This window comes from Pongo pygmaeus, chromosome 1 (assembly GCF_028885625.2).
Source record: "Pongo pygmaeus isolate AG05252 chromosome 1, NHGRI_mPonPyg2-v2.0_pri, whole genome shotgun sequence".
NCBI classification, from domain to species: domain Eukaryota; kingdom Metazoa; phylum Chordata; class Mammalia; order Primates; family Hominidae; genus Pongo; species Pongo pygmaeus.
Window position 1 is genome coordinate 14947704 of NC_072373.2, and position 25639 is coordinate 14973342.

Sequence of the window (25639 nt, forward strand, 5' to 3'; positions counted from 1 at the left end):
CAGGACTTAGAGCTTCTGTGAGGCTTTGGGGATGCTTCCGCATTTCACTTTTGCAAAAGTCAATTCTATCGATATTACAGTCTCCTTCCCTTGAGACAGACGGGCTGGCTTACCCACCTTGCAGGTTCCTGGGGGCAAGTGCAGTTGAGGAAAAGCCAGAATGTGGTGAGGACTGCTTCAGGACTGGTGCAGTGGGAAAGTAACAGAATGGCCACGGAGACAGCACTGAACGCTTCTTTTTCAAATATTTTATTAATCTGTTTGGCCAAACAGGTAATGGAAACTGAGAATAATAATTTGCTAAAAAGTTCAGGTCATGAATGCCCCTTTCCCCCAGGAAACAAAAGACTCCATGGTTACAGAATGCACCATTGGGTTATGACAACGTTTCAAAATAATGTTTCCATTTCATATGTAACAATGTAAACTTCAAAAATAGTAAACTCTAACCCCTGACCCTCTTTACAGATCTATCACAGATAGAATTTTCTGGCAGACCTAAATTGTGTAAGTAAACAGCCTGGTGCTTAAAAGTTTCATAAAAAGGTTTACAGATTTCAGTAAATAATTTTTCAGTCTTGGTCAGGAAGTAAAAGCAGCCAGCAATTCCCCTCCTGCACAATGTACCTTATATGGGTATTGTACACCGCGGGCCACACTCTGTATACACTGGCCATCAGCTCTGTCATTTTTTGTACACAGACATACACATATATAGAGAGTTTTGTTTCTAAAGATTTTTACATCTAAATTATAAGACGGCGCCAGTGACGTATCACGTCACCTCGCTTCACATAGGTAAAGACGAAAATTCTGTAGAAGGCACTGTGATTTCTCTTGCATGATCTTACACAGACACGTGAGAGCAGGCCAGCCGGGGCTTGGACTTATCTTGTCCTTCCTGGTACCTGGCACAGACCTGTCCTCTGACAGTTTTTGATGTTCATCATCCATTTCTGCCTTGCCTCTTCACATCCCAGACATCCTTCCCTCCCTCTTTCCATCCCTCCATCCATCCATCCAAATAAATTGACAGTTATCTTTTGGTTCATTGAAATTCCTTAAAATTAAGAGTACAGCTCTGGTATAAAACAAAATATGACCTACCATAGCTGAAAAATAATCACAGTGTACAATGTCATGTTCAGTTGCTAAGATTCAAAACACTTGCCCTGGCTTGTCAAGAACGTCAGCCATCCAAAACGATCTACGCAGGGATCTTTTAAACCCACTTTACATTCGTTGGAAAAGCACTGAGAGGTTCTTTTTTCTCTTTTGTATTAAATTGGTACCCTTAAGTGGAAGGTCTGATGTGGAAAAGTGCAAGCAAATTGGACATGCCAATAAATACCATAGAACTTACCGCAGATGACCAAAACTGTACAGGTATGTACACCTTACCCAACTGAGGTTCCTCCCGGCAGGAATAGACCTCCCAGTCATTACCACCGAGTTCTAGAGGAATGGTGTTAGCGGGCAAAGGAAGGGCGGGCTCTTCTGTTCTTGCTCTGAGGTCCTGAGCTCAGGTCGGCAGCGCCCTCTGCAGGCTCCTCCTTCTTCCTCACTTTGAGTCGGGTGAGCAGCTTGATCAACCAGACATCCCACTCCTCTGGCAGGAGCAGGAGGAGAAAACCCAGGCCGATGATGATGATGGCGATGACCCGGACCCCATTGAAGACGATCTGACTGGTGTAGTGATCAATCACTGTGGGAGACAAGAGCATGGAGGTTACTCAGCTGCAGGGTTGGGGGCATGTCCCTGGAGAGTGGGCAGGGCCTGGGGGCGTCCTCCTCTGTCTGGCAGTGTTGTGGTCTTCCCTGGACCACAGGATTCTCCTCAGTATGATTTTGTTTCAGGTGGGCTGGGGTTACCTCTAGTAAATCACCCTTAACTTTATCAAACCTCTCTGGTATGAAGCCTTGCACTTGTATGTCACCTCCCAAAACTGACTTGGTAGTTCAAACATTGATTTATGTGATTAAAAAAAGTGAATGAAGGGCAATTGAGGAGATGATAGATAGATAGATAGATAGATAGATAGTACACACACACACACACACACACACACATTTGACCCTTGAACAACAGGGGTTTGAACTGTACGGATCCACTTATATGTGGATTTTCTTCCACCTCTGCCACACCAAGACAGCAAGACCAACCCCTCCTCTTCCTTCTCCTCCTCAGCCTACTGAATGTGAAGATGACAGTGAAGATGAAGACCTTTATGATGGCCCACTTCCACTTAATGAGTAGCAAATATATTTACTCTTTCTTACGATTTTCTTAATAACATTTTCTTTTCTTTAGCTTTATTGTAAGAGTACAATATATAATACAAATAACCCACACAATATAAGTGAATCAACTGCTTTTCATCAGTAAGGCTTCTGGTCAACAGTACCCCATTAGTAGTTAAGTTTTTGGGGAACTGAAAGTTGTATGTGGATTTTCAACTATTCAGGGGTTGGTGCCCCCAATCTCTACATTGTTCAAGGGTCAACAGTATTTTTTTTTTTTTTTTTTGAGACAGGGTCAAACCCTGTCATGCAAGCTGGAGTGCAGTGGTGCAATCAGGGCTCACCGCAACCTCCACCTCCTGGGCTCAAGCGAATCTCCCATCCAGCCTCCTGAGTAGCTGGGACTATAGGTGCCACCACGCCCGGCTAATTTTTGTTATTATTATTATGGTTTTTTTTTTTTTGTAGAAAGGGGGTTTTGTCATGTTGCTCAGGCTGGTCTAGAACTCCTGGGCTCAACTGATCCTCTCACCTTGGCCTCCCAGAGTGCTGGGATTACAGGTGTGAGCTCCCGTGCCTGGCCTGTATTTTAATTTTTAATATTGGTAAAACATTCTGTTAATTCAGCAGATAAGGAGAGCCAACCAGCCAGTCCCTTGAGCAGATGTCAGGGAGAACCCAAAAGCCGTGCAATGGCTCTGCCTTGACAAGTGAGATACGCAGCAGGTTCCCCGGCTTCTCTCTTCTAATCAAGAGTGGCCTGGGATTCCTTTTCTGGACTCATCATTAAACCTTTTATGTTGCAGGTAAGTAATGAAAAATGATTTTAATTAATCTCTCAAACACCTGGCCATATTATACGCTCAAAGTAAGTTTCTATATAAGACAACTGGAACATGCCTTCTGGAGACAGGAACACGGTGTGACTACAAACTAAAGATGCAAAGAATGTAGGGGGAGGATGGTGACAAGTGATTTTTCAGAAGCCTGCAGCATCTGGACCATTTTTCTTTTTTACCATCTGTCCAAGAGCTCAGGTGCTTTCTGCATTTTGAAATGCTGTCTCACTGGTTATTTCATCTGGTTGTCACATCAACCGAAGTAGCAACGGTAGGTATGACTTTTCATTTGCAGGGGAGGCAAGCTAAGGCTCAGAGAGCAGATGAGTTGGGACCACAGATCTCCAGGTGGGTTGTGGTGGTGCTGGGCCTGAGCCCTGTCTCCTGACGCCTCCCCCAGGCCTGGTACACTGCCACCGCTGTGAGGCAGTCCTTCCAGGGGAGTCTGGGCCATGGTGGGGCAGAGAGGTCCAGCGCCTTTAGAATGGGAGTGGTGGGAAACCAAGTCATGGGGAAACGCTTGGGAAATTGGGTTTCTGCGGCATATTCACCACCACATTGAACAGGATAAGGGTTTGCCATTCCTTTGGGGTGGGGGGTGCAATCTTTTAATGGCCTGGAAGCGGCAGGATTTGGGAGATGGCTTTAGAGGAAGCTGTGCCAGGGACAAAGGAGTGAGTGTTCTGGGGAGGACAGATTCACAGCCCTTTTCTGGCTGAGAGAAGGATGCCTAGGGAGGTCAGGTGTGAGGCCAGGAGGTTCTGGGAAGAAAATCCAAAATTCCTATCCATGCAAGCCAGGAAAAGGAAGGCGGTGAGGGGAGGGGAAGACAAGCTTCTGAAAGAGCTGTCAACTGTGTGCCTTGGCAACGAGTCCCCAGGGGAAAACAAAGGGCAGTCCCGAGTTCCTGGGCAAAGGGCGTTCTCTCCCTGTCTTCCCGGAGGTCGGGGAAAATCACGTTCACCCTTCTTGACAGCTTGTCAGCATGTTTCTACCTCATGCCTTGAGCACATTTTCTCCCCCAGAAAGTTACCTGCAAAAGTTACATTTGTTTCTGCTACATAATTTCCCACATTTGTTAATAATACTGATGAGATTCATTTCTGCTCCCCATACCAGTTAGAATCAAGATGCCTTTAGACTTTCTGTGTCTTGAAGTGGTATGTGAAAATCAGCCCATTATGGAGAAAATATTGCATATATAACTAATATCAACATTTCACCTAAATGCTTTTTTTTTGGCAGACAGTTAAACACGCATTCTATAGCAGGCACAGCAAGAATATATGTGAGTATGTATGTGAGAGTATGTGTGTGTGTGTGTGTGTGTGTGTATGCATGAGTGTGTGTGACTGTATGTGTGAGTGTGTATGTATGCATGAGTGTGTGTATGTGTGTGTGAGTAGGTGACTGTGTGTGCTTATGTGCAGATATAGAAAGCCACATAGGTTTACCTGCATTCACAGGTACGCTGAGGACGATTCCAAGAGACATCAGAGTGGGATATGTAACGGCGATTCCAAAATTTAATACAATATTGAATGCTGAAATAAAGAATGTAAACAACGAGTGTTATTCATGACTGCTGTGTACTTTACCTCCCTGCTGGCTTATCTGACCCAGGTTTTGCTGATGAGGCTGGAGTCACAGGAGTTACAATGACCCTCTACTCTGATTCAGTGAACTCAGAGTTCCTCTGGGGGCTCCGGGACTTGGAACCAGGAGCAGACACTCTGGGTACTCAGCCCCTCTGTTCCCTGAGTTTTGAAGAAGGGAAATAAGTTTGGAAATGGTAACCACTGAGAATGTGACTGGGACCATCTTACCAGTTTGCTTTTCTCTGCTGCTGGCAATGCTTCTGGGATAACTGCATGAACAGGAGCTCTGGGAATTTTTTTTTTTTTTTTTTTTTTTTTTGAGGCACGGTCTTGCATTATCACCCAGGCTGGAGTGCAGTGCACAGTGGTGCAATCATAGCTCACTGCAGCCTCAATCCCTCTGCTCAAGTGATCCTCCCACTTCAGCTTCCTGAGTAGCTGGGACTGCAGGTGCACACCACTGCACCTGGCTAATTTTTAAATGTTTATGGAGATGAGGTCTCATCATGTTTCTCAGGCTGGTCTCGAACTCCTGGGCTCAAGCGATCCTCCCACCTTGGCCTCCCAAAGTGCTGGGATTACAGGCATGAGCCACTGTACCTGGCTGGGATATGTGTTTTTAGATGGAAACTAGGTAAGTCATGTCCTTGGTTGCATTCCTGCCTAGCTCTAGACTTATATCAAGTAATGGAGACGATGATGATGACATTAATAATGATAATCTATAGTATTTATTGAATATTGACATTTATCAGGCAATGTTCTAAGAGCTCTGCAGGTATTAATTTATCAGCTCCTTGCTGTACTGTGCTTAGTAGGTAACATGCAACACACTGGGGTATTAGTTCATTATTCAGAGCAGCAGTGACCACTGTGACTACTACGTTGATTCTGGCTCTGGAATTCGAATCCAATGTCATCATTTCAAAGACTACTTTGTGAAACAGAAAGATCTTAAAAACCAGTGAGAACTAAAGAATAGCAATGAGCACTGTTTTCTGCCTTCAGGGAACATGTCTCCTGAGGGTCCTCTGTGGGTGGTTGCTTTCTGGGAATTCTGGACAGGTGGTTACCACTTACTCAATAAGAGAACTGAAAATCCACAAAGGTTTCCCCATGGAATGTCATCAAAAGAGCTCCAGTATTCCACTTTGGTAAAGTAGAGGATAATAGGAATGCAGGTGATGAAGAGGATGTTAAACACACCCAAGATGGACAAAAATAAGGCGGCTTCTCCAAACTTAGCACTGCCCAGGAGGAGCTTGAACAAAACCTGTAGGAGAAAGCAGAGGAGGACGGGGTGAAGGCTCACCTCAGACCCCAACATGATGTAAGCAAAGCAGAGTTCACTCCACAACGCTGGGGTTGCACTGCAGGATGGAAACCAGATTCCAGGTGAATTCCTTGGGGCTTGGCCTGTGCTCATTTGCTCACATATTGAAATCCCAGCGACATGGCAGTGGAGGGTTGCTCTTTAGCTATACAGAAAGCTTCCTTGGAAGTCATGGGTTTTCATAGTAGATTTGATTTGTCTGTGTTGTGTTCCTGACACTACATCAGTCAAAAACAGCTGCCATGATTACGCATCCTCTCAGAGACTCCTAGAAGGGATCCTCGACCCTGTATAAGCAGGTTGAACACCACTGCTCCCAAGAAAGAGTGCTCTGGCTGCAAAGCTATTTTCTGTAAATCAAGGGTGGAGGGATTTTGCTCATCTCTGCTCCATCCCACCATGTCCATTCCAAAAATGGCATGGGTTATAGTGGAATGCACCAATCTTTTATTTTCTTGCACCTGTTCTTTTTTTGCACATCATTTCAGGGGCTTGGAAGGCCAGGAGGAGAGGGTGAATGTGATGGGAGTGGCCAGAAGCTGAACTGAGAGATGCAGATGGCCCCAGGGCAGCTCCTGTGCTGAGTGAGCTGTGGTCTAATTTGAGTCTCTGCATTGTTGTCTCTCTTACTTTTCCTGCTTTCTCCTTGTTCAGCCATTTTCCAACTCCCTCACGTATTTCCTGAAAAACACAGTAAGTAGGAAGGCTTTCAGGAAGTAGTAAATGGCTTTCAGCCTCTCACCTAGGAGTCCCCATGGACAAGTTGCAGGTGGTAGAGGAGTTGGAGACTGGAATCTGAATCAGAATATTGTGTTCATTGTGGATTGTGTTTCTCCCTGTTTTTTGCTTCTCATTAGTCCACAGCTATTTGAGTCTAGCAAAGTGTAGGTAGCCTTCTAATATTTCCTGCATTTGGACAGTTGCTAGAGTCTCAGAGTAGTGCTAGATTATCACATCTCCTCAGTGAGAGGTGTTCAGAGAAAGAAAATGACATGTGTGTCTTCCTGTGTGGGAGGTGAGGGCAGGGAGGTGATGAAGGATAAGGCTGAGTTATTTCATTTTCCCAAACCCAGAACACATGGTACTCACAGAGCTGGGAAAAAAATGCCTTTTCTTATGACTCTCTACAGTACTTAATTATATCAGTCCTATTGTCTGGATCCACAAAGGGCTGATAAGTCTCAAAACTAAAATCTCATTTCTCGTTGAATCTTCTAGGTCAGTTCTCCAACTTGGAGTCCTGAAAATATTCGCATTCTCTGCTATGGATCTTAGGAGAAGGAGACAGGAGGAGAAGAGAAGCGAGGGGGGAGAGCAGCCAGGGGGCTTGATAAAGTAGGAGGTGCACAGAGAAAGGGACCTGAGTGTGGGAGTAAAAATTTGTTTCCTCTAGACCTGAAGTTGGCAAGTGCTTTCCCATGGTTCCCAAAATTTCATCAAAACACTTTATTATCCCCATATTACAACCGTTGTACTTCTATTTATTTAGCCTTCAAGGTAGTACTTGAAATGCATATGGATTCATAGCGAGCAGTGGTGGCTGCAAAAACTGTGTGGGCAAAGATTTACATGACAAAGCTGCACCAGATATTCAAGTCTTCCCACCCCATAGGGTGGCAAATGATCTAAGCAAACACTGAGCTTGTTCGCTGCCGTCAATGATGTCAGGAATCTGACTGTGTGGATGGGCACCACTCATTTTATCCCAGGTGCTGCAACGAAGTGGCTATAGATAGGAAGGCCCAGAGAGCCAAAGCCAAGAGCAGTGGCACACCTCCCCCTTGCCCTTGACTGAAGTCTCTGTCTGCCTGTTGCACAGTTGACTCCAGCTATCTAGAGCTGCCTGTCCTGAAGCACAGGTATCATCAGAAGCTCTTGAAAAGTAAAAGACTAGCCATCTAAAGCTGGCTGTGCTGGCTGAGGAGAGCCCAGCTAGCTGAGAAAGTTCACTCCCCGGGCGTACCTTGTAGAGGGCAGACATGGATGCTGAGGCCACCACCAGTGCGATGCCGATGACGGAGTGGCTGTGGAAGCCATCAGCATAGGTCATCATCACAATGCCAGCGATGGCGAGGATGGCGGCCACAATCTGGATGGATAGAAGAAAATGCTGGTCAGGGAAGTTGGGACGGAGTCAGAGGGACCATGCAAGCGCCAAAGAGCTGGAAATGTGCGTGGGGTTCAGCCACGTGAGGGGAAAGTGGTGTCTCCTTTTTGTTCCTCCTTAGGGGAGCAACAGGCGAAGTCTGACTCCTGTCTAAATTTTTGTTGCTGCTTAGAGAGGGCACTTAGCAAAGCTTGGCTTGACCAAAGAACTGAAACCGCTGGCAGCAAGGAATGGGTGGCATGGTGGTGGCCAGTCACTGTGATTCTTAGGGACCTGAGAAGGAGGTGGTCATAGTTGCAGTGGCAGGTTATTTGGTCATGACAAGCCTGGTAGATAATCCCTGGGAAGCCCCTGGAGATGACCTGAGTTCCTTCCCAGCCTTCTGAAAGTACCTCCTGTGACCTTGCTTTTACGTATTTCATCTCTCAACAGGGAAGCCACCAGGAGGACAGCAGATCTTGTCCCCATTTTCTACCCCAGCAGTGGGGCCTGACAGAATGTTACCTGCCAATCAAGGCTACAAATAATGTCCTAAACTTGGAGGTGCAGTTCCTTTCCTTCGTGGCCATAGGCCCCTCCACCCTACCCACCAAGGCTCCCCTCAATCCTGTTATTGTCCTGATACTGACTTCTCAGATGGGATGGAGGCTTCATGGAGATGTACACATTACTCTTGTGCAAAGTGAAATTGCCAGAGTAAATAGGAGATAAACCATCTGGGACAATATTCCTCAAAGGAGAAAATGCACCAGCACAGAGAATCAATACAAGGACTGATCTGAGGTAGCCATGAAGCTGCAGAAATGTCACCAGGTGGGAGGTGGAGTGGGGGTTGCCGTCAGTAGAACAAATGTGTGCAGGAGAAGTTTCCACTCCTGGATTTACTGAGAATTTTATCCCTCTTATGAATCATTCAAAATCAACTTCAGGTGTCTAAAACAATATCAAATAGCTAAGGTTAACTGAGTGGTCATAGGATATATGTTTCTATGTATTTTCTCATTTTAATCTCACAGTAGATATTATCATTCACCTCATTTTGTAGACATGAAAACCTAGGCTCACAGAGGTTAAGCAACTTGCCCAAACCCACACAGCTGGTAGGTGGAAGAGCAGAGTCAGATTTCGGGTCTGCCTAATTGCAAAGTTGGTGCTTACATATATAAACAGGAACGCATGATTCACATAGGAAGTACTGCCAACCTACTGTTAGATTCAAATTGAGGTTGCCTTAGTAGTTAAAACATAAGATGTTTAGGTTAGTGAAACATAGTGTGGCTTAATCTCATGTAGTATGTCTGAGTTACATACTTCTCTTAGGGTATACCTTATACGCTATGTTTCTATAGAATGCTGTATCCATCCCTAATGCAGAGGCATTGAGAGAGCAGGTAGTTATCGTTTAAGAGAGCACTGCCTGGCCCAATCTGTCTGCGTGTTCTTTCTGGTATGGGGATTCACTTGTAGTCAGCCACACCATTTTGCATCAGATGTATGCCTACATCTCATATTCAAATGCTACATGTACTGTGTAGAAGTGTTCATTAAGAGGAAGAAACAGAGATAGCAAGACCACAAGGGATTTTTTCCCCACAAGAAAATAAAAAAGGGAAAAGTGAGAAAGCAGGTGGGGAAAGGGTTGGTTTCTGCTCCAGAGGACACATGTAATGCAAGGGTGCTTCCAGGAACACGCCAACCCGGGCAGGCATCAGGAGAAAGGAACAGAGAGAAGAAAATGGCCCAATTCCAGATGCTTGGCGCATCTCCCCTTTGGAGATACCTTTTTTTGTTTGTTTGTTTGTTTGTTTGTTTTGAGACGGATGCTTGCTCTGTTGCCCAGGTTGGAGTGCAATGGCACTATCTTGGCTCACTGCAACCTCTGCCTCCAGGGTTCAAGTGATTTTCCTGCCTCAGCCTCCTGAGTAGTTTGGGACTACAGGTGCCCGCCACCACACCTGGCTAAATTTTATATTTTTAGTAGAGACGGGGTTTCACCATATTGGCCAGGCTGGTCTCAAACTCCTGACCTCAGGTGATCCACACACCTCGGCTTTCCAAAGTGTTGGGATTATAGGCATGAGCCACTATGCCCGGCCTGGAGCTACCTTTTATTGAGCTACCTGGAGCTACCTTTCCAGGCTTACGGCTGAAGTTGGAGGAAATGAAGGACAGTGAGGGGTGATTTTTTCTGAAGACTTGCAGGGCACATTTCCAACCTCTTCCTCTTCTCTATTGATTAAATAATAAACAGCTAAAAGCTTCTGCCTGGGCTGCACTGTGCGGCTAAGCTGGGGGAAGGAACAAGGAGGTAGGAAATGAGAGCATGGTTGGCTATTGACCTTTTGGTCTGTTGAGGAGATAAACATCAGAGGAGCCTGTGCCACCCCATCAGTTCATTCTGACAGGCAGGCAGGAGAATCTGATCTCCTCCTCCACACCTCCCAGCCTTCTCCTGGGGGTCCCACCCACAAGGCACAGTGTTGACATCCCTGGCTGTGGGCCTTCCACTCTCCAGACATCAGCAGCCCTGCTATGACCGGACCCATGTGCTGGGATGTGAACTAGGGTTCCTACCTCACTCTCAATACCCTGTGGAGCACAGCAGGGTTGGAACCTCACTCTCAATACCCTCTGGAGCACAGCAGGGTTGGAACCTCACTCTCAATACCCTGTGGAGCACAGCAGGGTTGGAACGTGTCCTGTGCCTTTGGGAGCAGAGCTCAAGATTCCTTCCTGATGCCTGGAATTCCTGTTATGTTTCCAGTTCTATCTTTTAAAAAGTATGTGCATATGTTACATTTGACACCCTGACACATCTGAGTTTCTGGGTTTTCATGTGACAATATTTTCCTGCCCATTTCTTGCACTAAAACAAACTCTCTAGGAAGGCCAGTCAAGTCCGCCCTGTGGTTCCATGTGCTCCACGTACATCTTCTCCCTACCGGGGCCCCTGGACAGGTGCTGAGGGCGGGTGTGGAATCATGACAACGGAGCTTCCCTGACCTCCCCATGCCTCTCCTTCCTTACACTTTCCTGTCCCCCCAGCCCTCAATGCTCCTCACGGAACAATCCTGAAACAAAGACTGATGGGTCACAGTGGCCCAAGACCGAGACGGGTAAGAGCCACCACCTCTTCTTTGTCTAGGGAACAGTTGGCTGGAGGTAAGGAAGAAACACAGGCCAGGGGTTACTGCTTAGCATCTTCATGTCCTCATCCAGCATGGTGACCCACTGTCATAACCTGCCCGGCTGCCAGAGCTCTAGATCTGAGTCCCACGCACCCAGGCCTGAGTCACAGACAAACCACTCATCTCCATGACAGTTCTGCTCCCTGCTCCCTGTGGGGCTGAATGGGAAGGCAACGGAAACCTTTGAGCTTTAAAGAGGAGAGAGGAGGGTTGGTGGTGCCCTAGGTGAGGTCTAATCACTGTTCAGACTAGGGCTCTTCCTGCTTAGTCTTGCTAAAAGGTGGCAAGGCCTGGTGCAGTGGTTCACACCTGTAATCCCAGTGCTTTGGGAGGCTGAGGCGGGCAGATTGCTTGGGCCCATGAGTTCAAGACCAGCCTGGGCAACATGGTGAGACTCTGTCTCTACAAAATATACAAAAAATTAGCTGGGTGTGGTGGCATGCCCCTGACTACCAGCTACTCAGGAGGTTGAGGTGAAAGGATCACTTGAGCCCAGAAGGTTGAGGCTGCAGTGAGCTATGATAGCACCACTGCAATCCAGCCTGGGTGACATAGTGAGATCCTGTCTCTGCAAAACAAAAACAAACAAACAAACAAACAAAAAAACCTAAAAAAACCCAAAACACAAAACGTGACGGGGTGCCTGTTCTCTGCCAAACAGAACCCCATTTGGAAGCTTTTTAGATTTGCACAGCTTCAGGCAATTTTACAAAAGGGAAACATGGACTGATTTTTAATCATTCTTCCCCCAACTCTTTCCCTCCCAGCTCCTGGCCTGCTCTCATTGACTCAAGGAATATTGGAGTTTGGAGAGAACTGGGGGATCCTCTAGTCCACCCCTCCTATGTCCAAGAGTAGAAAGTGGCTTGGGCTGTGAGCTCCACCATTGCCTGTCCACTGTGTCTTCCCCCATGCTGGGCTCAGGTTGCAGAGGGCAGCCCCCCACACAGAAGGGAGTCAGGACCAGATACCAGATACTGTTTGGGAATGGATGGCCCCTTTTGAAACACTGTAAACATTTTGATTATTGGAAACATCAGCTGGAATCTGATTGAGATGGGAACTGATCTTGGAAAAAGGTCCATGATCCCCAGGAATGTGCCACTGGGGTTTGAGGACCCCATGGATGACCTCTTAGCTCACCTTCTGGCTCCTTCCCCCATCCCTCCTGGTTTAAAGACCCTCACTGTGATGGGTGGTCCCAAACAGCCATGAACAATCGGAGAATTCACCTCCCATTTCCCTTGACATGGAGGCTGGGGGTGGTCTCACTCAGCCTGGCTGCAGGTAGGGGGCAGTGTGCGCCCAGGGTTCTACCTGCTCTCATCCTACTCTTGCTTTTGCCACATTAAACTGCCTCTCTAGATGTTCATCCACCAACAAGAGAATTGGGCTGATCCATCAACTCCCTCCAATTGAGAAGGAATAATAATAATGCCATTGAGAAAAGATACGATTTGTTGAGTTTTATGTGTGAGGCATGCATCATCTTATTCTCACAACTATTTTCTAAGATGAGTAGTAATATTCTCTCCATTTAACAGAGGCTCAGAGACATTTACTAGTCTGCTCAAGGTCCAAACAGCTTATAACAGTGGAGCCAAGATCTGTGACCTCGTCACTTGATTCTAGCCTAGGACATCTCCATCGCTGAGCTAGAACCCTGACCTGGAGAACCAGGGAACATACAGAAAGCACACCTAAGCAGAGAGTCAGATGGCGACACAAGAAGCCAGCTTGGCTCCTTCCAAACAGACACTCCAATGGCTTCTCACCCTCTCATACCATACGTGGCCAGGAATCTTCCCAGCATGATAAGACACATTTGCTTCCTTTTGGATCTGTGCACATGACTTCGACCTATTGATGTTTTCCAGGAACCGTGGCCCTTGTGGTTTGAGTAATTGCCTTAATAACACAAGTCTCCTTAGCAGCCAATTCCACAAACATAAGGCTGTGCCTTCAACATGGATTTTTATGTCTGCTTGACTCTCAAGCTCATATGCTCAGCCCTCCAGGATGGAAAACTATGTTAATTCTTTTCAGTCTTTGGAAATTACCTAATGGACAGTGCCAGCCAACCCAGGTCTGAGTGAAGTCTGAGCAGTCCCATGCACCAGTTAGATATTATCTTGGAACTAAATCTCCAACTGTTTATCAAGAAGAATCTCTCAGTCCCTTTGGCACACAGCAGTGTCTCATGATGGATTTTGCTAGCTCTCTGAACTCCTGAAGAAGAGAAGAGGGAGCTCCAACACAACCTGTGGGAGGAAGCTCTTAGATGACTGGTTATGCACTTCTGAGAGGAATAATGATTATTAGAGAGACTCATAACTGCGCAGTGCTTTGCAAGTTACAAAATGCCATCAATGCCATCACCGACACTGGCCCCTGGGATCTTCGTTCAGTGACAGTCTAGTACCAAAGGCCTTCAACACAAAACTTTGCTCAGTACAGTGATCAGCAACAGACCAAACCAATCAAGTGGCCAGCATGGCCAGAATGTGCCATATTCCGAGGATGACTGTTGGGTGGGGGGTTGGAGGGGTCTTATCCATGTATAGCAATAAAGATCTGGAAGCATCATATTGCTTTCTATGAATTTAGGAGTATTTTTCAAGTTTTTCACACCTCCTTCTCTTAACCTCAAAAAAAAAAAATGGGTTTCTTCTGCTAGACGCAGAATTAACCTTGAAGCTTCTCTTCCCAGGAACAGGGTCTCATTTGGAATTTTCTAGGGACATCTGAGTCATGCCAAAAATTTCCATAAATTCTCCTGGCTCTTTACACCAAAATAAAGTCAGGAAGGACATGGGTGGGTGGCGGGGGGCCCAGGACATTCAAGTCTTCAGCATCGAGTCAGGCAGCCTGCTGGGTGGCTCATTGTGAGAAGTATCTGCATTTCTTGCAGAGATGCAGCAGATCATTTATTTGCTGAAAGCTTTTCTGGTGGCACAGAGAGTCAGTTTTTATTCCAAAATTAACATTAAGCCTCAAAACAAATTTTCCCCCTACTGCAAGCTAAAAATATAACTCAGAAGTTGACTCACGTCCCCACTGCTGTTTGGGTAACTTAGGTGGGTGTGAATGCACCATTAGGGTGATGTCATTGTTCCCAGGACAATGAGGGAAGGACGGAAGCAGAGGGCCCTGCACTGGTGGCCGGCAGGGTTTACTTTCATGGGACTGCCCCTCAAACCGGCTCTTAGCTTTGTGGCTGAAGGGGAAAGCTGTACACTAACTACAGGAGAACTAGTGGCCTGGCTAAATGCTCTCGGCGCTGGTTTGTAGCAAGGTGATGACGGGGCAGTGACAGCTCCTGGCCACAAGAGGGAGCCAGTCAGAAGTCTCTAGGGTTCTGCCCTGTGCGAAACCTCACCTGTTTCTTTTATTTGGGGGAATCTCTATTTCAGCTGATATTTGATAGTGCACGTGTCCTATTTCACACAGCTGTTATGAAATCCGACGAGCTAACTTTGACTAGCTTCTAATGTAATTGACTGAGTCTCGGTTGTAAAATGAGAGGTAATTCAAGGGATATAATTTCACTCCCCCTTCGTCATTGGTTAGAAGGAAGTGAAGCTGGCCCTTCGCAGTTGGGACTTAGCATGAGTGTGTCTGGCCCACTCTGGCTGTGTACACAAGGCCTAGGCAAAGGGCCAAGACTGCATGCACACATGGATGCCAAAGGATCCTTTGGGTTTCACGCACATCCTCACCCGAGAGTGGCAGTGTTAGCAGAAAGCTCCAGGCTGCAGGGCACGGTCATGCCATGCCCTACAACAGGGAAAGCCGCCCATGAGAGACGGGGTGAGCACGCAGAGAGCGGAGCACATCGCCATTCCCAGGCTGGGTCCCCGACTGGCACACACTTTAGGGAATGCTTGTTGAAATGCTTGAAATGAAAGGTGCTTTAATGAATGCTTGTCTAGTATGGTTTGCAAGCAAGAAGGTTGGCAAGGCACACCAAGAACCGGGCCCTCTGCTGGGCTCATTTTCTGCTGCAAATCAGAAGGAAAGTGGTCAGCAGCTTATGCTCATGGTCCAGCACATGGAGCTAAGCAAGCCGATGGGCAGGTTTTGGTTGACATGACTGAGTGAGGGAGGAAGACAGATAATAAGGAACTTACCCTCACTCCCATGAACCTGTCCCTGAGAACGATCCATGAGAGCAAGAACACAAAAGCTTTGTTGCAGCAGAACAACACGGAGACATCCGTAGTGTTTATTTTCTTTATTGCATGTAAGTACAGGTAGTTTGTGAGTGTCCAAAGAACACCAAAGGGTGCTGCCTTGGTAAAAAACACCTTCAAAGTCAAGCCATTGTCTCCAAAAAATCGACAGCATTCCCTAAAACAAGGAAAGAGAGGCATTGTTATTATTTTCCTGGGTTCAGACAGACCATTTATTTCCTATACCAAGTTTTTTTTTTTTTTAAGCAAATACAGGAAGGGGCAGGATTTTAAAATTTATTATTTTTAATAAACATCTTTCTATTAAAGCCCTTCAACCTATTGCTTTAGTCCACTGAAACAAATGTTGCACAGTGATCTAATGTCACAGATTCTTCCTTCTGTTCATGTTAAGCGTGGAATTTATGGTTCTATACAGAAGGTAATGTTGGTGTTATCTGACCCGAAGGCCTAATTCTATGGTGATTGACTGAGGGATTCTGTCACTTGCTGAGTAAGAGAAGGGGGTCACTAAACCTTTTTTGGGGTGGGGGTTGTGGGAGAAGGACGGTAATGGAGGAGGATGGATACTCTAAGACGGGGTGTCTAATCTTTTGGCTTTTCTGGGTCACATTAGAAGAAGAGTTGTCTTAGGCCACATATAAACTACACTAACACTAACGATAGCTGATGAGCTACAAAAAGAAATCACACACACAAAAAAAATCTCATAATGTTTAAAGAAAGTTTACAAATTTGTGTTTGGCCTCATTCAAAGCCAGCCTGGACCACATGTGGCCTGTGGGACAGGGGTTGGACAAGCTTGCTCTAAGAGAACACATTGAAACATAGTTTTAAAAAATGTTGCCCTCAATTGGAATTACCTTTGTGATCAGGCAGGGGCAGTCACTTCTTGGGTATATCTCCTACATTTTGGCTATGATACAAATAGTGTTAACTCGCGACCTATTTTCTCCCTGAGGCCATTTTTAGGGTACTTATTCCACCATGTGGAAGTCCCACTTCTCTAAGAGACTATCTAGCACAGGAAGAATAAGCAGATCCAAAAGTTCAGAGTCTAACGCAGGAATGAGATGAGGAAACATCTATAGAAGAAAGTCTTTTGATGCCATTCTAGAGTCTGGGGGAAGGATCACAGATAGTTCAAAAAATCTTCAAGAAAATTAAAGCCAGTCTTCTACATGCAGAAGAAGGAAGCGGAGGAGGCCGTGGGGAGCTCGGGTGTGGAGAGAGTCCACTGAGAAGGCTTGGTTGACAGCTGCCTGTTTCCTTGACTGTTGGGGAGTGAAGATCATTGCTGGATTGGGCCCGATGAGCCAGGCAAGCAGATGGACGAGTGAGGAGGCACTGCTTCATGGAAGTCCCTGTCCAGGCTCATGGACATGGTGCAGCACTGCCACAGCTGGGGATGGCCTGCCAGCCAGGAAGGGAGTCAGCCTGCTAGTGATCTAGAAATAGACTCAGTCCCAAATGAACTGCCACGAGAGCAAAAGAAAAGACATCTCTAGAATAAACCAAATGCACTAGGTTGGGGGAATAGCTCTGGTCTGTGCCACTTAATATTAAAATGCAGAGAAAAAGGAGGAAAATTAAAAACAAGAGTCAAAGGGGATTGGGTAAGATTTTAAATTTAATTTTACTGTCTATTCTTCCTATCAATCTAGAAGGAAATCTGTCTTTGTTCATGACTCAACTATGGGATGTCCATAGCAGGAACAAGAAAACTCTTTAGAGAAAGGCATGAGAGCCTGGGATATTGAGAGAGGAGAAATACACTTACCGTTTTGTAGAGTCTGGTGCAGTTTGGCCACCTTTCTCTGTACACAGAGTCCTATGTTGCTTCTGAACAAACCGGGGCCAGGTAAAACATTCACTTCACTAAATTTATCATGAAACTGATTCAACTGAATTGATTCCATTTTGGCTTTATACAGTTGCAACCCTCATCTAACTGAGAGGCTGATATTTCTGTTTGCCACGTAATTTTCACACAGTATTCCAGCTACATTTTCTATGGGGTTTTCCCAAGCCCCTGTTTGCAGAACAGTCTGTTCCCCCAGGGGCAGTGACCGTGAATTATGGTTTCCTGTATGTTTGTGATTATGGTGGCTACAAAGTGATGCTGGTCCATTGAGTATGACCAAAATAAAATACAAATATTCTTTCCAGCCATTAATGCCAATCTAACTCCACTATACTTCAGAAGTTTCCCTTTCTAAGAGAAGAACATCATGCAAGCAGAATTTCCAAGTTCCACCTGGCTCACTGTCATGAAAAACAATTCATGTTCTGGAAGGGGCCATCCAAGGCTAACTGGACAACCTACTTCCTCTTTGAAAATCCATATTTGACTCCTCCAAAGCCTGATCATTGTAGGTGGGATGGAGAAGGGAGGTAGGGCACAGATAGGGCTTGGTATTGATGATCCAAGTTGCTGGAAATGGGGAGAGAGTGGGGATCCCATCCTGGAGATGAAAAAGGTGAGACTCTGAGGCCTGGCAGAGTCCTGCTGGCCCTTTAAGGCCTCATGGCCGGGAGATCACAGCTTAGGTTGGTGGGTCTTGGTTCTAATGAGACCAAGACAATTGGCCCCCTGGACTGGTGAGCCTTGTGATATTTTGAGATCAAAGACTATGCACTAATCTTCAGTGCTAAGAGATTAGTGCACAGTCTTCAGTCTTAAAACAGCATAATATTGGCCCACAACGGTGGCTCACACCTGTAATCCTAGCACTTTGAGAGGTTGAGGTGGGTCAGCTGAGGTCAGGAGTTTGAGACAAGCCTGGCCAACATGGTGAAACCCTGTCTCTACTAAAAATTCAAAAATTAGCCAGGCATGGTGGTGAGCACCTGTAATCCCAGCTACTCGGAAGCCTGAGGCAGGAGAATCACCCGAACCCAGGAGGCGGAGGTTGCAGTGAGCTGAGATCGCACCATTGCACTCCAGCCTAAGTGACAAGAGCAAAACTCCATCTCAAAAAACAAACAAACAAACAAAAAAACCCAGCACAGTATCTCAGGATCTGGCTGGCCCATGTGCGTCCTTGATTGCAAGGGAACCCAAGACAGATGATGAACATGAATCCATTTCTGCCAGAGACCTCCCTCTTCTTGGTATACAAATGGAGCACAGTCAACACTCTTGACTGACGCCCACATAACTGACGGGACAGTCTAACGCCCTTCATTCCTTCTGCTCACTGATGCTGCTGGCAGGCTAAAGACTAGAGGGTGGCAGGTTACTTCCAGAACACTCAAGTCCTTCTGTTCCTACGGATTGAGTCACATACAAAGATTAGATGTATTTACTTCTGATACTGCTTGTGCCAGTTAGCTGTTCTTGGTATTTCAATTACACGGTTTAATTAAATATTTCATAAACCAATGAAATATGAGTGGGAAACAAAAGCTTTTTTTCCGTGAAATCTAAATTGAGAACTTCAAGAAAGACTTAATAAAAATAAGCAATACTAGGCCGGGTGCGGTGGCTCACGCCTATAATCCCAGCACTTTGGGAGGCCGAGGTGGGTGGATCACAGGGTCTTTGGAGATCGAGACCAGCCTGACCAACATGGTGAAACCCCATTTCTACTAAAAACACAAAAAAATTAGCCAGGCATGGTGGTGCGCACCTGTAGTCCCAGCTACTTGGGAGACTGAGGCAGGGGAATCGCTTGAACCTGGGAGGCGGAGGTTGCAGTGAGCCAAGGTGGTGCCACTGCATTCTAGCCTGGTGACAGAGCAAGACTCTGTCTCAAAAAAAAAAAAAAAAAAAAAAGCAATACTGCTACTGAATATTTAACTATTCAATAGAATTATTCAAAGAAACATGGTAAAAGAAAAAATTGTAAAAATCTATAAGTTCTGCACTCATATTATTTGACAAATACTTATATACTTATGTTCTTAGTACTCTTTAAAGAATCCTAACTGGGATAGCCTGTCTTGACTTGATATTCTAACTTTTCTATGAATTTCTAAAATGTGGTTATATTACATATTTAGGGATGAGGATGGCTTATCATTTAATTCATATCAACAAACACTGGTTTAGCACTTGCCATTCCCACAATTCTAGACAAGACCTTGTGGCTGATACAGAAAAGTAAACTTTTTAAGCTAAGGAAGCTTTTCTTTTAAACTAAGATGAATTATTTCTTTTGTAATTTCCTCCACTTCAGTTTTTCTATTTAGTTTTTTTCTATTTCAGTTTTTCTGGTGCTTCTTTTAGTTTGATATTGGATCTTTTGGTTCGATCTCCTAATTTTCTTTTTTCCTTCTCGCTTTCTCTATCTTATTTTATGGGAGATTATCTTGACTTTACATTCCAACTCTTCTATTACATTTTAAATATTGGTATCCTACATTTAATTTTCAAGAGCAGCCCCTGCTCATGAGAAGGTGTAATTGGGGAGATAACATTTATCCTTCAATAGGAGGCAATGCAAGCCTCCTATTCAATAGGAGGCAATGCAAGCCTAACATATTCACATAGGAGATAGATGGTGTGGAATATAATGATGCTACAGTGGAGAGTTGGGCTGACTGGATAAGTCCTCATAAAAATGTGGATTTTGAGCTGAACCGAAGGACTAAAGGACAGGAAGGATTTATATAGGTATGTGTGTGGGGTGGCAGAGAGATAATATCCTTGCAGAGATAAGAGAAGATATTGTATCTATGAAACAAGAACAAATATTAAAAAGGATATAATCTTGGAAATTAAATATATAACTACATTTCAAAAATTAATAGACATTTTGGGAGGCCAAGGCGGGCAGATCACTTGAGGTCAGGAGTTTGAGACCAGCCTGGCCAATATGGTGAAACCCTGCCTCTACTAAAAAAATATAAAAATTAGCCAGGTGTGGTGGTGCACACCTGTAGTCCCAGCTACTTGGGAGGCTGAGGCATGAGAATCGCTTGAACCTTGGAGGTGGAGGTTGCAGTGAGCCGAGATCATGCCACTGCACTCCAGCCTGGGAAATAGAGCAAGACTTTGTCTCAAAAAAATAATTAATAGAAAAGTTGGAATATAAAGTTGAAATAATCTCCCATAAAATGAGAGAGAGAGGGAGAGAGGAAGAAGGAAGGAAGGAAGGAAGGAAAGAAGGAAGGAAAGAAGGAAGGAAGGATAAAATTAGAAGATTAAACCAGAAAGTCCAATATCAAACCAAAAGAAACCCAAGAAGGAGCAAACAGAAAAAATGAAGTGGAGGAAATTACAAAATAAATCATTCAAGACAGTTTCTCAGAACTGAAAGACATGAATCTTCATTATGTAAGGGGCCACCAAGTACCAACAAAATAAATAAAGAAAGAACCACAACAAGGCACCTATTTGTAAAATAAAGGTATAAAGAGAAAACCTAAAATCTCCCAAGAGAAATAAAACAAACAAGGTCAAGAAATAGGGAATTGTAATTGCATCAGACACCACCACAACCAAAATGGAAGCTAGACAATCATGGCACAATGCATTAACATTTTTGAAGGAAAATTTTTTTTTTCCAGCCAGAATTCTATCCCCAATTATCAATCAAAGGTGGAGGTAGACTGAAGGCATTTTCAGCTATGCAGTCCTCAACAGCAGTGCCTCCCAAGCCACTGGAGGACAGGCTGCACCAAAGCAAGGGTTTAGGCCAAGGAGGAGAAAGACGTGGCAGCTGGAAGCAGGCCAGCTCCACACGGGCAACAGAGAAAGTGGGTCCCAGCATCAGCAGGGTGCTCTGCTGCAGACCGGGAACCGCAGAAGGCTGCTGGAGGAGATTCTCTGAGGAAGTCTTGTGATTAAGCAAGAACAGAGAAAATAGTGGTAGGCTTTTGAGGTGGCAGAACGTTTAGGGGAAAAAATAGCAATCATTACATGGAAATCAAGATGAATGAGACAAAAGAGGGAAATACTGTTGGCAGGAGAAATGACAGGTTTTTCACAAAAGGAGGCAGAGTCAGTGAACAACATGTGTGCTTATGATAATGCAAACACTATTAACTAAAAATTGGGATATTATTATGTTGGGGGGTGGGGAAGAAAGGGTAGGGTGAGATAGAAATCAGAGGATGTCTATATTTAAGAAATACTGAGATAAGAATTTAATTTAGCTAAACTGGTATAAATACTAGAGAAAAGTATCCGCAAGAATTGAGGGTGGCTGAGAGTAGGCAGATGTGGAGCTGGAAGAAGTTGCTCCTTTTTACCATAATTCTTTTACTACTATTTTGCTTTTCCAAAGTATGTGCATGCATTAAATTGCTAAAATTAAGTTAATTAAAAACACATAAGAGAGAGGTAAAGTTTCTGTGGTTGAAGCTGAAACGTGGGCACTCAGACAGCTTTGAGGGGTGCAGTTTGAAAACCACAGAGAGAGAAGCCCCGCAATTAACAGTGAAGGATGCCACAGCCTAGACAGACGAAAAGACCCACTCAAGTTCAAACAGATGTTAGTAGTGGAGCCAAACCTGCAGCCTGGGCTTATTCCTCAGTGAACACTCTTATGTTCCTCTCTTTTTCCCATACCCATTTCATCACCATTTAAACATGTCTAAGCCTTTCCAACTTTAACATACCCCTATACAAAAGCAAGCCTCTCATCCAGCCCCTTTCCTTTGTTCCCCTTTTTCATAGCCATACTTTCCAGAATAGCCATACTTTCCAGAATAGCCATCTACGCTCATGTTCTCCATGACCTTGCCTTCCTCACTGTCCAGCTACTCTAGTCCATGCCTGCTCCCCACACTCACTCAAACCCCTGGACAAACTGTGAATGACCTTCACATTGCCAAATTCCAGAAGGCACTTTTTGGTGTTCATCTTACTCTGGGAAGCCTCTGACATTGTTGACTGTTTCTCCCTGAAACACACTCTTAGCTTCCAACTCAGCACAGTCCCCAAAGTTTCCTTTGACCTCTCCACATCCTTTTAGACTTCCTCTGTAGGCCTTCTTTGGTATTTTTTTAAAATTTCTTCTTAAAAAAAAAAAAAAAAACCCCAGGATACATGTGCAGAATGTGCAGGTGTGTTACATAGGTACATGTGTGCCATGGTGGTTTGCTGCACCTATTGACCTGTCCTCTCAGTTCCCTTCCCTCATCCCTCATCCTTCAACAGGCCCTGGTGTGTGTTGTTCCCCTCTCTGTGTCCATGTGTTCTCAATGTTCAACTCCCACTTATGAGTGAGAACATGGGGTGTTTGGTTTTCTGCTCCTGTGTTAGTTTGCTGAGGCTGATGGCTTCCAGCTTCATCCATGTTCCTGCAAAGGACATGATCTTATTCCTTTTCATGGCTGCATAGTATTCCATGGTGTATATGTACTGCATTTTCTTTATCCAGTCTATCATTGATGTACATTTGGGTTGGTTCCATGTCTTTCCATTTTAAATAGTGCTACAATAAACATACGTGTGCATGTGTCTTTATAGTAGAATGATTTAGATTCCTTTGGGTATATACTCAGTAATGGGATTGCTGGGTCAAATAGTATCTCTAGTTCTAGATCCTGGAGGAATTACTGCACCGTCTTCCACAACAGTTGAACTAATTTACATTCCCACTAAGAGTGTAAAAGTATTCCTATTTCTCCACAGCCTCACCAGCATCTATTGTTTCCTGACATTTTAATAATCGCCATTCTGACTGGCATGAGATGGTATCTCATTGTGATTTTGATTTGCATTTCTCTGATGATCAGTGATGTTGAGCATTTTTTTCATATGTTTGTTGGCCGTGTAAATGTCTTCTGTTGAGAAGTGTCTGTTCATATCCTTTGCCCACTTTTTGATGGGGTTGTCTTTTTCTTGTGCATATATTAAGTTCCTTGTAAATTCTGGATGTTAGACCTTTGTCAGATGGGTAGATTGCAATACCACCCTGAACACGCCCGATCTTGTCTGTTCTTTGATAATTTCTTAGGATTCTCTTCAACCTACAAATAGTCACTGAGCAATGTCATCTATTGTCATGGTTTTAAAGCCCAGCTGACGACTCTTTAATCAGGACACTTTTAAAAATCTGATACTACCCTTGCCTGGACATTCCCAGATGCCTCAAATTCAGCCTTCCCAAATAAACTCAGTGTCTTTCCCCTGCATCCTCAATCCTGAGATGCTACCATGATTCATGTTTCTACCCAGGCCAGATACTTAAGAATCATTTTCAGTTTCTCCTTTTTTGTCTTCACATCTAATTTATCACCATAGCCTATAGATTATTTCTACTAAATATTTTATTCTCATGGTCAGTACCCTGGCTCATGCCCTTATTCTCTCTCACTTCAACTACTGCTGCTGGAGACTAGTTAAGCTTCTCTCTTCACTGCTGTCCCTCCTCCAATCCAATTCGTTCCATTTTCCACACTACACTCAGAGAGAGCCTCCTCTTCCCTGGCCTTCCCTTAGGATAATGGCCAACCTCTTTGGTTGGTTAATTTCCATCAGTTGCGTATCAGCTCATATATCGCCTTCAGTGAAGTGTTCCTGACACATCGTCCCATAATGCCCTGTCTTCCTCATCACAGTGTACAGGACCCTTATTGTAACTGCACTTTATTGTAATAGCAGCTTATTTAATTGTCCAACTTCTTCACTAGAACGTACACTCTGTGTGGTTGTTATACTTTTGCTTCATATTATATCCTCATAGCCTAGCATATAATACATGTTCACAAATAATTTTTTTACAGAATGCATGCACTTACTCTTTTATGGAGGACCAGAGATTTTTCAAACAATGAAGCATGGGGCCATTTGTCTTAAAAAATCCCAGGGAGCTGTTAAAAATACAATAGCTTGGATTTGACCCCAGACATACTTAATCATACTGTCCAGTGAGGGGCCGAGAATTTTGTAGAGAATGGTGCAGTTTATATGTGGGATGCATTCTTGACAGCATGCCATCATTCAAAATTTACAAATCTTGACTAGTTTTCCCCCAGTAGCACTGTGTTTCTGTTCGTCAGCCAGTTAACGTTAACACCATTACCTGGCATTTATAGTTCACTTGGCCTTCCAGAATTGGTATTGTGATTCTTGTTTAGCTTTTAAAATCTCAGAAGAGTCACATTATTTGAAATTTTATGCATACATAAAACATGTCATAGTTATATTTTGTTACTGCAAATTTGCATTAAAATGTGAACTTCATTGTATTTTTTTAAAATTTCCAGATTATTTTCATGAACAAATTTGAACTCAAAGGTTCATGCTCTTTTCTCTCTCTTTCTCCATTTTCTTTCTTTCTCTCTTTTAAAAAGTTCTTCTAAATTTTTAATTGTGGTAAACTACATATAACATAACATTTACAATCTTAACAATTTCTTTTTTCTTTTTTTTTGAGATGAAGTCTCACTCTATCGCTAAGGGTGGAGTGCAGTGGTGTGATCTCAGCTCACTGCAAACTCTGCCTCCCAGGTTCATGCCATTCTTCTGCCTCAGCCTCCCAGGTAGCTGGGACAACAGGCACCTGCCACCACGCCTGGCTAATTTTTTGTATTTTTAGTAGAGAGGGGGTTTCACCGTGTTAGCCAGGATGGTCTCGATCTCCTGACCTCGTGATCTGCCCGCCTCAGCCTCCCAAAGTACTGGGATTACAGGTGTGAGCTACCACGCCCGGCCTGCTTTGTTACTTTTTATTGATGATAGTCTGTGTAAAGAAAATTGTAGGGCTCTGAATGATGTCATTTTCTTCTGGTGTAGATTTAATTTTTTCTGGCATGAAGATCACCTTGACTGGCTCATACTAGTCAATTTCTGTTTTTCCCCCTTTACTCTTAGGTCATAGAACTTTCGTTGGTCTCAACTAAAAGTACTGGTTGTTTACAAGGGCTTCTCCCACTTGGTGGGTTTGAACTCTGGTTTTTCTCCCCAGGACTATGAGACTACTAAAGTCTTTGCCTTGGTGGATGCTTTTTCTGTTTGGTTCCTCCTTGTCTGATCCCAAACATTCACAGTTTAGGTATCAGTCAATGCCTTGAGGGGTAACAGCACATGGAATTTAGATTTACTTCTGTTGAGTTCTTCTCTTCTGTGATCCTGAATCAATCTCAATCCCTGGCTAGGCTACCAGCCTTGAATTTCTAGCTTTTTGTCCTCCCAGCCTAATGAGTGCCATAAGTTCCATGCTGCTGGTTTCTGTTTGGCTTCTA

The 25639-nt window shown here is 44.5% G+C and overlaps 1 protein-coding gene across 2 annotated transcripts in view; it reads right to left on the reverse strand.

Annotated features, from left to right (window-relative positions):
• Nucleotides 1-236: 236 nt before the first annotated feature.
• Nucleotides 237-25639, reverse strand: part of SLC35F3 (solute carrier family 35 member F3) — a 416159-nt gene continuing 390756 nt past the window's right edge. For both annotated transcript variants that reach the window (XM_054449316.1, XM_054449324.2), the window contains 5 exons: nucleotides 15437-15656; nucleotides 7975-8100; nucleotides 5759-5951; nucleotides 4535-4624; nucleotides 237-1705 (listed from right to left, as the gene is read on the reverse strand). In XM_054449316.1, the coding sequence (XP_054305291.1) occupies nucleotides 1470-1705; nucleotides 4535-4624; nucleotides 5759-5951; nucleotides 7975-8100; nucleotides 15437-15656 (865 nt within the window). In that variant the 3' untranslated portion in view covers nucleotides 237-1469. The remainder of the gene's footprint in view (nucleotides 1706-4534; nucleotides 4625-5758; nucleotides 5952-7974; nucleotides 8101-15436; nucleotides 15657-25639) is intronic.